At 33.1% G+C, this 14,818-nt stretch overlaps 3 protein-coding genes and 1 pseudogene across 6 annotated transcripts; 2 read left to right on the plus strand and 2 right to left on the minus strand.

Annotated features, from left to right (window-relative positions):
* Positions 1 to 399: 399 nt before the first annotated feature.
* Positions 400 to 1,582, minus strand: LOC127082605 (uncharacterized; annotated as a pseudogene).
* Positions 1,583 to 2,294: 712 nt separating this feature from the next.
* Positions 2,295 to 2,978, minus strand: LOC127082606 (glutathione S-transferase T3-like). Its single transcript, XM_051022834.1, has one exon. The coding sequence runs from the start codon at positions 2,976 to 2,978 to the stop codon at positions 2,295 to 2,297; it is 684 nt and encodes a 227-aa protein (XP_050878791.1).
* Positions 2,979 to 4,286: 1,308 nt separating this feature from the next.
* Positions 4,287 to 7,822, plus strand: LOC127087498 (uncharacterized). 4 transcript variants are annotated; one of them, XM_051028383.1, is made up of 9 exons: positions 4,287 to 4,587; positions 4,712 to 4,819; positions 4,905 to 4,990; positions 5,093 to 5,195; positions 5,933 to 5,983; positions 6,520 to 6,673; positions 6,901 to 7,039; positions 7,256 to 7,361; positions 7,468 to 7,822. In XM_051028383.1, the coding sequence occupies exons 1-9, from the start codon at positions 4,437 to 4,439 to the stop codon at positions 7,632 to 7,634; spliced, it is 1,065 nt and encodes a 354-aa protein (XP_050884340.1). In that variant the 5' UTR covers positions 4,287 to 4,436; the 3' UTR covers positions 7,635 to 7,822. The 4 variants fall into 4 exon arrangements, with proteins under 4 accessions (XP_050884340.1, XP_050884341.1, XP_050884342.1 ...); XM_051028384.1 differs by having other exon boundaries at positions 4,908 to 4,990; XM_051028385.1 differs by having other exon boundaries at positions 4,352 to 4,587; positions 4,725 to 4,819.
* A 1,649-nt stretch (positions 7,823 to 9,471) lies between these two features.
* On the plus strand, positions 9,472 to 13,325 carry LOC127087500 (protein ROLLING AND ERECT LEAF 2). The gene is made up of 4 exons (XM_051028387.1): positions 9,472 to 10,804; positions 11,487 to 11,662; positions 11,997 to 12,220; positions 12,316 to 13,325. Exons 1-4 carry the CDS (start codon positions 9,688 to 9,690, stop codon positions 13,112 to 13,114), a joined length of 2,316 nt encoding a protein of 771 aa, XP_050884344.1. The 5' UTR covers positions 9,472 to 9,687; the 3' UTR covers positions 13,115 to 13,325.
* Positions 13,326 to 14,818: the final 1,493 nt, after the last annotated feature.

A 14,818-nucleotide genomic window follows, 5' to 3' on the forward strand; every position in this document is an offset into this window, starting at 1 on the left:
ATATAGACCGGGAAAGAAGCAATAACAAATAAAAGCATAAATATGATTTTTTTCTAGTACCTCTAAGAGCATCTACAACCGTGAACCCATTTTTGGGTTCTTTGTGGGACCTATTAAGCCACGTCAGCTTGAAGCAACTCAACTACTTTTTCACTCCAATGGTGCAACTCTGAAGAATTCAGATTGGATCTCACAATTTTATTTTATATATTAATATTTTATTCATTTTAAATTTTATATTAATTAAAATAATAATTTTAGTGTTTTAAATTAAATTTGATATAAAAATAAAATAAAAAATTAAACTTATAATTTAAAATGATAATTAAAATTAATCTCAAATACATGATATATAATTAAAAACAATAAAAATAAATAACATCACATAATTAATCAAACTTAAATTTCATCATCTTCATGTCCAAAACGTTCCCAAATATATTCGACTAGATCTCCTTGAAGTTTACGATGAACTTGTTTTTCTTGAATACTTGCTCTTCTTTGTAGTCTTGTTGCAAGATTCGGATGAGGGCCGTTAAATGTTTCAGTTGTTGAGTTATTGATATCCACATTATCATAAGAGTAATCAAAATTACCTCCATATGTATGTCGTTCGTCTTCCATAATCATGTTGTGCAATATGATGCAGGCATATATGGTATGCTTGAGAGTGTCCATGTGCCAAGCACGCGCTGGGCCACGTATAATTGCAAATCGAGATTGAAACACTCCAAATGCTCGCTCCACATCTTTTCTAGCCGATTCTTGATGTTGAGCAAATAATTTTTTCTTTTCTCCCTGTGGCATTGAAATAGTCTTGACAAATGTAGCCCACTCGGGATATATACCATCTGCTAAATAATACCCCATATTATATGGTGTCCCATTGATTGTATATTGCACATTGGGAGCACGTCCTTCCAAAATATCGTTAAACACGTTGGATTGGTTTAGCACATTAATGTTATTGTTTGAACCTGCAATACCAAAAAAAGCATGCCAAATCCATAAGTCTTGTGATGCCACTGCTTCAAGCATGATTGTGGGCTTACCATGATCACCTCGACAAAATTGTCCTTTCCATGCAACAAGACAATTTTTCCATACCCAATGCATACAATCGATGGAACCCAACATACCTGGAAAGCCACGTGACTCTCCCATTTGTAAAAGATGTTCAACATCAGTGTTGTTAGGTTTTCTCAAATACTCAGCGCCAAATACAACATTGACACCCTTAACAAATCTTTCTAAGCACTCAATTGAAGTGCTTTCACCGATTCGAATATATTCGTCTATAAGGTCAACAGGAGACCCATACGCCAGCATACGAATAGCAGATGCACATTTCTGCAATGGTGAAAGACCCATTTTACCAGTTTGCATCGACCCTTATTTGGAAATATTCATCATGATTTCCAAGGGCATCTACAATTCGAAGAAATACATGCCTATGCATTCTGAACCTTCTTCGGAATTGAACATTTGTGTATACTGGGTTTTCCGAGAAGTAGTCATTGAATAATCGATTGTGCCCTTCTTCACGACCTCGATCTACCATTGTTCTTCTCTTTGGCCTAGAGGAACTTCCAAATCGACGTTCATTCTGAAGTTGTTGTTCTTCATCACTGTCGTTCATAAATTCTTCTTTAACCAACTCCCAAAATTCTTGATCGTAATTATCTGAATTGTCTGAATCCATTTAGTGAGTAAAGAATGAGAGAAAAATGAGAATAATAAGATGAGAATGAGAGAACAATGACATAAGTAGTAGTATATATAATGGTTTGAATAACGGGTAGTTTGAATAACGACTAGTTTGAATAACGGCTAGTTTGAATAACGACTAGTTTAAATTAAAGTAGTAGTTTGAATAACGGCTAGTTTAAATTAAAGTGGTACTAATGACCATTTTACATAGGTGTTGATAAATTAAAGTGGTACTAATGACCATTTTACATAAGTGATACTAACTACATTCCATATTTTTTTCATCTTATTACAATATTTTTCATGAATATCTCGTTGACTATCGTTCATAGTAGAAATGTCTTTCATCATCATTTGCACTACCCTTAATTCTAGCTCGTCCTCCTTAGCTTGCGCAAGTCTGTCCATTGTTATTGCTCTTTTATTCTTTGCATCTTGTGTTGCATTTGGAATTTCTGATGCCTTACCCTTCCTTTTTGCTGCTTTTTGTCCCATTGGACGCTCAATTGGTGATGATGAGTTAAACTCATAACTTGAAGTTGTATCTGGGTTCTCCGATGATGCCCCACTAGCATAAGTCTTTGTTATTTTTGCAGAACTTCAATCGATTCTTCGACGATGCGCCATTTAGCTTCATCTTTTAACAATCGCCATGCATACTCAAGATTGAATGTTGTACCTTGATCCTGAGCAAAAATAGCATGTGCATCTGTCATGACATCGGTCTCGGATGTCCCACTTTTCTTTCCTTTAAGAGCAATTTTGTAACACCCAACAAATTTTTGAACCATGCCATTTATTCTATGCCATCGACATTTTAACTGTCCCTCTAACTTTTCCCGCAATTGCCCACGATATTGGTTATAACTAGCAGCAATTCTTAACCAAAAACTCTCAGCCTTTTGATCAACTCCCACAATTGGATCCTTTGAAACATTGAGCCATGATTGGATAAGTAGTATATCCTCTTCCCTTGTAAATTGCTCTCGAGATCTTTTTTTAACGACAACCCTTTCTTCTTTTTCAGTACCAACTTGAGTAGAAAATGGTGGGACTTGAGTAGAAAATGATGGAACTTGAGTAGAGAATTCCATACTATTAGAATTCATTTGAGGTATAAGATACATATTTGGATTGTTTGGTGACGGAAGAAATATGACGGGGTTTGTTGGCACCAGTGGAATTTGAGAATTTTGAGGATTAGGATTTTGATAATTTTGCATGTAATTGAAAAAAGCTTGTTGATAATGAAAATGATTAGGATCCATTTGGCCTAAACAATTGTAATTTGAAGTAAAAAGATGAAATTTTGAGTTAAATATTTTGTAAGAAAAATGCTAATGAGAAAAAATTGTTGAAAAAAAATTAAAAGTATAGGAATAAAATGATGAAATTGTGAGAGAGAAATTTCAAATTGAAGAGAAAATAAAAGTGAGAGAAATTTGTGTTGGTAAATTTTTGGAAACCAAAATTATATTTATAATAAAAAATATGTTAAAAAAAATAAAAAATAAAAATAAGTAGCCGTTGAACGGCTACTTTCTAAATTAAAAAATAGAAAAAAAAGAAAGGTTTCCGTTGCATGCTGAAGCAATAACATTGCCATGTTGGCGAACTCCAACCATTCAACCGTGAAAGAACTGCCCTCATTGTTGTTCCACTTTGGCGAACTGGGTTGAAAAACTACCGCTGGAGATACTCTAAGGGAACCATTGGTGCATTGACTGCAATAGAAAGCTCCTCTTTCAAAAACCAATCAACACTTATGTTATTTCAATAGTCACACTTGCTGGTCATCATTTTCAAAGGTTACTAGACCCAGAGTGAAAAAAAAGGATAAAACTTGCATATAAACAATTTTCGCTAAGTAACTTACCTGGAAAAAAAAAAGGTAAAACTTGCCGGATCCATCATCCTTTTAAACTCTGCAATTACAAAACAACAAAAACCCATGATTCTGAATTTAAAAAAGATTAATTTTTTTCCAAAAAACAAAACCTTAAAATCTAAAAAAGATTAAACTTATCATTAAATCACCAGATAACATTGAAAACGAAATTAGACATAACTTTGAGATCTAAAAACAAAAACAAAAATATTAGATCTAAGTCTCACAAAACTAGTACAGAACCAATCTAACGAAAACGTTGGACTCCAGTCATTCAAACTCATCAAACTTGAATAGATTGAGATGACGGTTGAAAAAATCAACAAAATTAAATTTTAAAAAGACAAAGAGGAAGTAGTGAGAGAGGTAGTGACTAGGGTTTGAGGAATAGATAATAAATTACTTCATAGAAGATATGTTTTAGGTTCTTTTATTTTTAAATTTTTAAATTTAAATTAATATAAAATAAAACAATTTCAGTCATTTAACTTAAAACCAGATGAACTGCTACACATATATAACTTAATATAATTTGATAAAATTTAAGGAACAACTAAGTAAATGACATTTAAGAGACTTAGAACAATATTTATTAAATAAAGAATTAAAATAAATTTTTAAATTAAGTTAATGGAGCATTAAACTTAAAAAAAATTCGAATAAAGGAGTAGAATGATCAATAATATGGATTTTTTTTTTCAGGTATTGTAAGAATGTCATGATTAGATGTAAAGAAAGTTGAGAAAATCTCAAATGTGAATGTCATCCCAGAAAATGTAATATTAGAAAACACACATTAATTTAATAATTAATTAATTATTTGAATTTGATTAGCAAAATGAAGCATTCAGCTCCGTCGCCGGAAAAAGAAGACGAAGACGTATACGGCGGCGATGAAGAAGTAATGAGCGAAATCCACCTCGGATGCCCACCTGGATTCTCCGGACCTCATATTTCCCGTTTCACCGTTTCCCTTCCACTCCCACACGGTAACTCTCCTTTCATCTTCCACCATCATTCACTTTATACTTTCCTTTATTCACTTCAATTTCAATTTTTCTGTAACCGAAACTGAACTTAGACTCTAAAACAAATCATATCCCTAATTTCTAGATCTTGATCACAGCAAACAAATTCACAGTTCGGAAAACGAAGAATTAGAAACTCCGATTCTAGAATTCGATCAAGACGGTGACCTAGTTCTACCTCGCCGCCGCACCAGTAAGTTCTCAATTGCATCATTCTCAGCTTTACAATTCGATAATAACGTAACACCGATTCGTATTAACACAGTTTATTGTTGAAGAAGCAAATGCATCATGTGATGATAATAGCTATTGTGTGAGAATTCAGCATAATATCACTTCGTCAATTCCAAATGTTGGTTTGCAAGTAATTCTCCAATCAATTTCTGAATACTTTTTTTTTCTTTTTCATTTTTCAAATTCTGTGTATGCATCATTAGCATTAATCTGTTATCTTCCTTTCCTTCAGGTTTGGAGAGCTGAATTGGTGTTAACTGATTTCATATTGCATAAAACATTGTGTTCATCTGAGTTTCACGGGGTTACTGCGATAGAAATTGGCGCCGGAACTGGTATATTCATAGTTACTTTCCCTTGTTAACTTCATAATTTTTGCCGACATTTTATTTTTCGGACTCTAACTGAAATTATAAACCTCAAAACTATGACTGGGAAGCAAGGGTTTGTCTTAAATTTTCGGAGGCCATGGGTAGGTTAACCACGGTTTAAGCGTGACAAATCAAATAGAGACTATATTTTGTAATGGTTTAAGTGTGACAAATCAAATAGAGGCCATATTTTGTAATGGTTTAATTGTGACAAATATTTTATTAGACCCTTTTTAGCCATTGTTTAAACGTGTCAAATTTTAGACCCGGTGCGGTAGCCCGTTGCTGGGAAGTAGGAACTAGGAAATTCTTAAAGCAGATCTATAGGCTTGTAGCATGGTTAAAGCAGATCTATATGCCTGCGTTTTTAAAATCTTCATTCTGACATATAATTAATTAATCCAATGATGGGATAGATAATTGAGTTCATCGGCACACAACCATATTTACTTTTGAAATGTAGTTCACAAAAAAGTATTGTTGTCATTTAAAGAAGGAGAATCGAAACAATAAATACTATGGTAATACCTTTTTTTTTTCATCTGCTTATTGTTCAATAAAACATTCAGTGCACTTCTTGAGATTAGTTTAATTATCTGTGAAGGAATGATCAAATCTGTCAATTTGAAAGAATTTCATGTTATTTGTAAAGAAATATTTTTTATGATGCTTACGGTTCAAATTTACAACTATGTTGCTAGGCCTGGCAGGCTTGTTACTTGCACGTACTGCAAAGAAAGTGTTCGTAACAGGTAAGGTGTCTTCTTTTAATTGACTTGCCACTCTTCCCAGCTCTATTGTATCCATATATACCTTGAAAATGGGAATCATATTGCATAAGTGTGGATAATTACCTAGATTGGTTCATATTGCGTAAGTGTTGATAATTACCTTGAAACCAAACATATAGTATCTGTATGTATGGTTTTACGTTTGGAGCACTCAAAATTGACTCTGAATGTGTAGAATTGATTTTAACATGTTTGGTTGCTCTCGAGTAAAATTGATTATGCTTTCTAGAATTGATTCTACTTGAAGTTAGGATTTGTAGCTTTTGAGTATAAACTTACTTTTGCAGCAATATATCCAAACATAAATTACTTTACTTTCAACTCACTTTTAACCATAATCAATTCTACAAAATCAATTCACTTAAAATCAATTTTGTTCACCGCACCACACACTTAATTGATTCATATTTGCAAGGAGCTCTGTTTAATCTTATTATTTTTCGTGATCTTTTAAGCTTGATGACATTATTCAAAGGCTGACACTTGCTATATGTCAGATCATGGGAATCAAATACTTGACAACTGTGTGAAGAATGTTCAGCTTAATTGTGGATTATTGAATAACCCTGCTACAGTTTATGTACGTGACCTTGATTGGTTTGAATCCTGGCCTCCCAGAGCCAGAGTGGGAGAAGCTACTTGCACATATAGGTAAAGTTCATTAATTTGATTAAAAGTTTCCAAGAAATTATTGATGCTTTCTACTTCTTTTGAAGTTGGGATTGAGTTTATAGCTTGAAACAGCAACGTTGGTATATGTTATGTCTTTTGCAAGGTTCATCCTCCAATTCATTATTTTTTGAGATGAGCATAACTACTTTATCTTTTCAAAAGTAAATATTAGGTGCACATCACAATCACTTCATGATGTCATGCAGATATTCTTGGACTTCCAGAGATATTGAGGATGCAGAAAATGCTTCTTTATTGCTGGCTGCTGATGTTATTTATAGTGATGACCTGACCGATGCATTCTTCTGTATTTTAGAGAGATTAATGTCAAGGGGCTCAACTAAGGTATATGTTAACTTGGTGTTATTAAGATTAATCTCTAACATCGTGGGTTTTAAAAAGAGAGGGAAAAAGAAATGGGGTCGGGTTAGGGGGATTATTCTATCAAAGATATACAATGGCGAAAATGGATTATTGCAGAAATGTCATAGGAATGATCTATCTTGAGCCATGAGTGCAATATTCAATAGCAGTTATTTGACTTGGTCTATCTATTTCTAGGTGTTATACATGGCATTGGAAAAGCGATACAACTTCAGTTTTTCTGATCTAGATGTCGTTGCGAATGGATATTCACATTTTCTCAGCTATCTTAGGGATGAGGATGGTAAGCTCCCATAAGCACAACAGTCAAGAAAAATGTGTTTTCAGAGCGAGTTAATTACACGTAATTATTCATTATGGAATGCTTGATGTAACAATACTTATTGCAGCAATTGAAAGCTTTGAATCTGCAAGCAAGCCTAATTTCGCGGGCAAGCGAATGGACATCTCTCGAATTCCGCAGTATGTTAAAGAATATGAAAGAACACACGATGTCGAGATTTGGCACATCAAGTACTGTGGACCAAAACATGAAACCTCAGTTATCTCAGGATAAAAATTGAAGTTGAATTCTTCTATTACCAATGTTATTTATTTTACTCAATTTTATAAAACTAATTAAAGTGCAGGTTTTTTTATTCAACTGTATAATAATATTATTAGAGGACTAATTTTATAATTTGAAAACTATCTGTAAGAGTGCCAATGTTTGAGTTTGATGAGAATGTTTGTGTGGTTTTGTCATGTTCGCTTGTTGTTTAGTTTTGGTTCAGATACCTTTAATTGTTTGTGCTGGTGGAAATAGTGCAATTGCTTTGAAGACTGTAAAAGGGTTCAACTTTGAGGCTCCTTGACTAATTCTCTGGTTGGCACAACCCATGAAAACGATGACAGATCTTAAATCAGCACTTTGAATAATTATTAAATTAAACAGGCACGTCAAAAAGTGAATTTAAGGCTGTAATTCTGCATCTTTATCAGCGACTAAGAGGGATCAAAAATATAAGGTTGAAGTGTAAGCCGTTTATTTTGCCAAGTTTTAAACTAAAAAAAATTATGCATACCATTATTTTCATTTAAAAAATCAAGCATTGCATTATTTTAATTTTTGAGAAAAAAGGAGTGTAAAATTTTAAACTCTCAAGCAATCAACAACATATATTGTGTTAAATCACACTTAAATTTTAAAACTATTTAATAATTTGACACAAAAATTACATCATTACACACTTAATTTTTTATCTGGATAGTATTTTTCTTTTTGACATAGTTATCCAAAATATAGAGTTGTTTTGTTATAGATTACTCCCTCCGTTCCTTTATAAGTGTCACTTTCTTGCAAAAAAAAAAATTGTTTTTTTTTATTGTCACTTGTAAAGTTCAAGGTAGTATTAATTGCAATTTTGTCAAAATTATCCCTAGATAATAATTACATGGAGAGAAAAAGTAAAGTGAATATAATAAATAATTAAGGGTATTATAGATAAAAGAAGAATTATTGTTTGAAAAATAACAATAATGATTAACTTCTTTGGTATATGTAAAAAGTCAAAAAATGACACTTAAAAAGAGACGGAGGGAGTACAAAACTTAATTAATTTTTAAATTTTTAAAAATGTTTTTATGTTATATATCTTAAAATTTATAGAAATTATTTCTATTTTTTATAATAAAAAGGTAATTTTGATATTCAAAAACTTAAATATTTTTAAAAAAATTATTCTGAAAATAACTTTTTTTTTGGAATCATATTCTAAACAAATTTAAATTTTAAATGAAAACCTATTTAAATTAACTTTAATAAAATTGGCATCTTCATAATAGGTTAGTGTTTTAAATTTTAATCTTTGATATCACCATTGGACGTTAAAACCATTATTAAAAAACCAATAAATAATTGTTCGCATCTTTATAAGATTTACTACTTCACATAATATTCGGATATACATTGGGAAAGATATATTTAACTATTGAGTCTATTGTCAATATATCTATATTGCACTAAAATTTAAGTAAAATATATTTTAAATTTTTTTGAAATATGAATGACAAACATGTAACTATAAAATAAAAACGGAAAATATTTATAAAAAGAGATTAATTATTATACATTAAAAATGCATCATAATTATTTATATATTTTAAATGTAATTAAAGTAAATATCAAACGTTTAAAAAATTTAATAGTTAGTATATATCAATTAAAATTTTATAAAAATCTGATTTCTGTGGCGTGAAAATTTGACCCCGTTAATTAATTAATCCTATTATATAATTACCTAGTATTTCATTTGTTAATCCCAAGTTATTATCATCATACGATTCTAGTGCTATACACAAATAAAAAATAAAAATAAAAGAATAAGAAAATAGCAAGTACAGTATCTCCGTGAATTCTCTGCATTTTCTTATCTACGGTTGTTTTTTCTTTCTTTTCTTTCTTCACAATCTTGTTATTGAAATTATTATCATTAATTATTACATAAACACTGTAAACACACTCATCAAAGTGTTTTTCTCCCAATTCAAAATTTTCAATTTCAATTTGATGATTTGATTTTGAACGATACTTTGAGTGAGTAACTGAACAAAGAGTTTGAATCCACAAGATGGGTTGCAATCAATCGAAGATCGAGAATGAAGAATCAATCATGAGATGCAAAGAGCGAAAGCGATTCATGAAAGAGGCTGTATCAACTCGTAATGCCTTCGCCGCCGCTCACTCCGCCTACACAACTTCACTCAAAAACACCGGCGCCGCCCTAGGTGACTTCGCACATGGCGAGGTTCAGAATCCTGGATTGATACCTACCGGTGCTGGTGCTGGTGCTGGTGGTGCTGATAACTCTTATATAGCAGGACCACCTCAAAAACCCTTCGAGATCCCTCTCCCTCCGCCTCCTCTCCCGGATTTCTCATCTTCGCCTCTTCAGCGTGCCGCGAGTATGCCGGAAATCAAGATCAGTAAGCCAAATCCCAGGCCTACGTCTAAGCCCATTCCCGAGGAGGAGGAAGAAGAGAGGGAGTTAGAGAATGAAGGTTCTTTGAGGAGAAGAAAAAGTAACAGAAACACTGGTGGTGGTGTTGGAGGAGGAGGAGGAGGGGGTGTGAATAGTAGTAATAGACGGTTGGAGGATGAAGATGTGGCTCCACCTCCTATGCCACCTCCTCCGGCGAAACAACAACCGGTCAGCGATCATGTTGGTAATCAAGGTCATCATCATCATACCATGTCTCAACCGCAGCAAAACTCAGCAGCTTGGGAGTATTTTTTCCCATCCATGGAGAACATTGCAGGGACAAGCTTGAATGAGGAGGCGGAAGAAGAAGCCCGACACACTCTCCATAAGATGGAGCATATTGCAAGGCCTAATAGGATTCATGTTATGGAAGAAGTTGTTGCAACTCAAAGGAGTGTTGGTGTTGATGTTGAGGTTGAGGTTCCTTTGCCTAGTCGTGAGCCTGAGCATATCCCTGAGCCTGAGGTAATGATGGAGTCACCCGTGGAGTCCCCGTTGCCGGGCTTGAAGGTGAAGCAGATGCCTGTCACCCCTCCTCCGCCGATGGAGGCAAAGAGGATTGTGAATCACAGTAGTGTTAACTTGCTGCAAATATTTGCTGATCTCGATGATCATTTTCTCAGGGCTTCTGAGAGTGCACACGAGGTTTCAAAGTTGCTTGAGGCCACTAGACTTCACTATCACTCCAATTTTGCTGATAATAGAGGTACTAGGTTGTTAGTTTTCTTTCTATATGGACTAATGGAAATTTGAAAGTTATTTAAGTGCTTTTCTTTTGTTTCGTTTCTCTAGCTGCATCAATCTTGAGATCATCACACCCTACTGCATTATTGTTTGATGTAATGAACTTTTAACTTCTGATTTTAAGACAAATTGATGGGAATGGTGTAATAACAGTATTGATTACTTGATAGATTTGACTGTATTCATAAGCTAGTTTTTTTTTTAAAATGAAAAGTGGTTCAATCTATGTGAATTCTATGTATTAAGTCTCTTCAGAGAGTGAATAGACTTCATTGTATGTATTGCCTAGTTTGGTTTCGCCATATAAGGAGAAGATGTGAACAAACTCTAGTTATTAGGGTGTGGATATATAGAGGATAGTTCTATAGTTAAGGAGAAGATGTGAGCAAACACTAGTTATTAGGGTGTGGATAAATAGAGGATAGTTTTATAGTTAAAAGCAAAGGAGCTATTGGAAAAGCCATAAACAATGATTTAGATTTAAATGATTTTTCATTAGACGATGTTTATGATATTTGTTTGTGTCATTTAGTTTATGTAGTTGACCTCGATCCCTCCTAGCCATACAAGATTTTTGTTGTTGTCATATGTTTCATATTGAATTATATTTATGCTTAGCTTTTTTGTATACTTTTCTCTTGCAGGACACATTGATCATTCTGCAAGGGTAATGCGAGTTATTACTTGGAATCGATCCTTTAAAGGAATACCTAATTTGGATGATGGGAAGGATGATTTTGACTCAGACGAACAGGAAACTCATGCTACCATCTTGGACAAGTTGTTAGCTTGGGAAAAGAAACTTTATGATGAAGTTAAGGTAAGTTGATTGAACCAAACGGTTGGTAAAAGGAGTTTTAATTACCTCTTCTTTCTTCTTTTAAATTTAAACATTTTCTTATAAAATCACGAATGTGCCAATGCATGAGTTCTGTACAATCAAGTTGGCTTTTTAATTTTCTGAAAAAGTTGTGCCACTTTGTATGTCAACATAAACATATACATCTTCTAAGCTTAGTTTCTATTTTCTCCGTCTGCTTAATATTTTTCTACTACTCTCTATCTTTGCTTAATTTTTGGTTAAACATGCAGCCATGTATGTGTTTATTTATTCTTGTTCTTTTCTGAATTTTCCACTTCATATAATGTTATAGGCTGGTGAGCTAATGAAGTTTGAGTACCAAAGAAAAGTTGCCACACTAAACAGACTGAAAAAGAAAGGCACTAACTCTGAAGCATTGGAGAAATCAAAAGCAGTTGTCAGTCATTTGCATACTAGATATATCGTAGATATGCAATCATTGGATTCAACGGTCTCAGAGATTAACCGATTACGTGATGAACAACTGTATCCAAGACTTGTTCAGCTTGTAAACGAGTAAGTTACAACGTAGAAATTAGTATTTTTAATTACAGATGTCTAGTAGTGCTTTTTCTCTGCTAGTTTTGATACGCTTTTTCTATGGACTGCAGGATGGCCAATATGTGGAAAAAGATGCTATCTCACCATGAGAAGCAATCGGAGACTGTGACATTGCTGAGATCGTTGGACCCTTCACAATCTCCTAAGCAGACAAGTGAACACCATCACGAGCGAACATATCAACTATTGGTTGTTGTACAACAATGGCATTCACATTTTGAGATGCTAGTCAACAATCAAAAGGGATACATTAAGGCCCTAACTAATTGGTTAAAATTAAATCTTGTCCCTATTGAGAGCAGTTTGAGGGAAAAAGTTTCTTCACCTCCAAGAGTTCAAAGTCCGCCCATACAAGGTCTTCTCCGTGCATGGAATGACTGTCTAGAGAAACTTCCCGAAGAACTTGCTAGGACAGCTATAGGAAACTTTGCTGCTGTGATGGATACTATTTTCAACCAGCAAGAAGATGAGATGATTTGTAAGAGGAAATGTGAAGATACTCGAAAGGAGCTTGCTCGCAAAACCAAGCAATTTGAGGATTGGTATCACAAGTACATGCAAAGGAAAATGCCAGAAGAATTTGATCCGGAAAAGCCAGAAGATGCTAACGCTCCTGATGAAGCTGTTACAGAGAGGCAGCTTCTGGTTGAACAAGTGAAGATGAGGTTGGAAGAGGAGGAAGCACAATATGAAAAGCAATGCCTCCAAGTGAGGCAAAAAACTTTGGGAAGTCTCAAAAATCGCATGCCCGAGCTCTTCAGGTCCATGTGTGATTTTTCTCTTGAATGTTCTAAAATGTACATGCATTTATCTTCGATATCACAGAACCTAGGCCAGAACTCATCATGAAGTGCTTGCTGTGTGTATTTTGTATGCTTATTTTTTGTGAGTAAATTATTTTTTTCTTGGACATGTTAATGATATTACTCTTGAAATATCCTGATTTGAGGATATGCCCCAAAGATTAGTTACAATAATGATATAAATAAATTCTATTTAAATTTCGATATAATTGCAAGCAATGAAAATTGAATGGATTGTTTGTTGCCCTTGTTGTAAATTGTTCCTGTTCCATATCATTAGTGATGTTGTGCTTTTATAAATACTAATGTCCAAATGGGCACTCTTGTGTCCGTTTGTCTGCATTTTTGATAAGCACACAGGTCAAAATATTTACTGGATAGTTTTTTTATGTAAATTTTGTGATAAACATTGTCGTGTCTGTCTGTCTTTTTTTATTTTGTTCTCTTTTTTAAATGTGCACAACTTTTCAGAATTGGGCTCCAAATTAATTCCTTCTTTACTGAACAACCGTTTTTCTTTAGCATTGCAAATTAAAATAAGTGATGACTGCTGAAAAATAATAGTGGAATGATAAAAAGACATGCCAATATTTTCTATTATCTTTAGATATTGTTATGTTATAGAATTGATGGATTATAGAAAATTATAGATATAAATAAATATTCTTATAAATAATTATAGTTTTAGACAACTATCAAATACAAATAACAGTTATCCACTAAATAAAATTTAAAGTCATACACAATCTCACTCTTAGCCTCATTTTCCCATTTTTTTTCTATCTCTTACATTCATAACTTCTCTCGTATAATATACTACTTCGATCTGATTTATAAAAAAAAAAAAAAGACATTTTTCATACTTATTAAGAATGGTACTTAAGTAAATTTAATTTTTTTGATTTCATTTGAGAGAAATAATACAATTACTAGTATACTCTCAATTGAATTGTCTTCTAAACTAATACTATTAAGTAATTAATGGAAAGATATTTTTGAAATAAGGATATTAAATACACTTAAATTTGTTAATATTTATTTATATTTAAGACAAAAAAATTAAAAGACTTTTACTTATAAATAAAATCGAAAGGAATACATACTTTTAGAATTCCGATAAAAATCTAATTAATAACGGTGTTAAGCTATTCCGTAAAAATAAAAATAAAAGAAGTCTCACTCTTAGCCTCCTTTTCCTTTTTTTTCTCTCTCTCTCACATTCATAACTTCTCTCATACAATATACTTTTAGAGTTCGGGTAAAAATCTAATTAATAACCACGCTAAGTTAGGTTTTTTTACCGAGATAACCCAGTTTTTCGAAAAAAATCCCAAAATAATCCAGTTTTCAGCAAAATTCCCAATCTACCCCACTTTTAGGAGGTGTCTCCAATTGAATTGGCGACTCCTCTTAAAAATTGCAAGGAGGCGCCAATTGGATTGGCTAGGGCAGGTGCCCTAGCCAATCCAATTGGCGCCTATGTGTAATTTTTAAGAGGAGTCGCCAATTCAATTGGTGACACCCTTAAAAAAGGCTCAAATGGCAAAACCTCCAACATGAAAGTTGTATATCTTTTCAAGACAATGAATTTGGACATAAATTTTGCATAATTTGGAATTTTTATGAGAAAGTTATGGGCAGTTGAAGTTGGACTTCTGAGTTTTTCAACTGTTATCTGACCTATAATGTCTTGCATTATCGCACGTGTTTCTTTTAGAAATATGAAATTTTGTCCAACATAACATTTTAA

The sequence above is a fragment of the Lathyrus oleraceus genome, chromosome 5 (assembly GCF_024323335.1).
Source record: "Lathyrus oleraceus cultivar Zhongwan6 chromosome 5, CAAS_Psat_ZW6_1.0, whole genome shotgun sequence".
NCBI lineage: Eukaryota > Viridiplantae > Streptophyta > Magnoliopsida > Fabales > Fabaceae > Lathyrus > Lathyrus oleraceus.

Excerpts from the sequence above, each read along its gene's own strand:
- LOC127082606 (XM_051022834.1), bottom strand. The coding sequence starts at position 2,978 with ATGGATCCTAATCATTTTCATTATCAACAAGCTTTTTTCAATTACATG.
- LOC127087498 (XM_051028383.1), top strand. The coding sequence starts at position 4,437 with ATGAAGCATTCAGCTCCGTCGCCGGAAAAAGAAGACGAAGACGTATAC. Across the intron at positions 4,820-4,904 it reads TCTACCTCGCCGCCGCACCA|AAGCAAATGCATCATGTGAT; the intron begins GTAAGTTCTCAA and ends TTATTGTTGAAG. Across the intron at positions 5,196-5,932 it reads AGAAATTGGCGCCGGAACTG|GCCTGGCAGGCTTGTTACTT; the intron begins GTATATTCATAG and ends CTATGTTGCTAG.
- LOC127087500 (XM_051028387.1), top strand. The coding sequence starts at position 9,688 with ATGGGTTGCAATCAATCGAAGATCGAGAATGAAGAATCAATCATGAGA. Across the intron at positions 10,805-11,486 it reads CAATTTTGCTGATAATAGAG|GACACATTGATCATTCTGCA; the intron begins GTACTAGGTTGT and ends TTTCTCTTGCAG. Across the intron at positions 11,663-11,996 it reads AACTTTATGATGAAGTTAAG|GCTGGTGAGCTAATGAAGTT; the intron begins GTAAGTTGATTG and ends ATAATGTTATAG.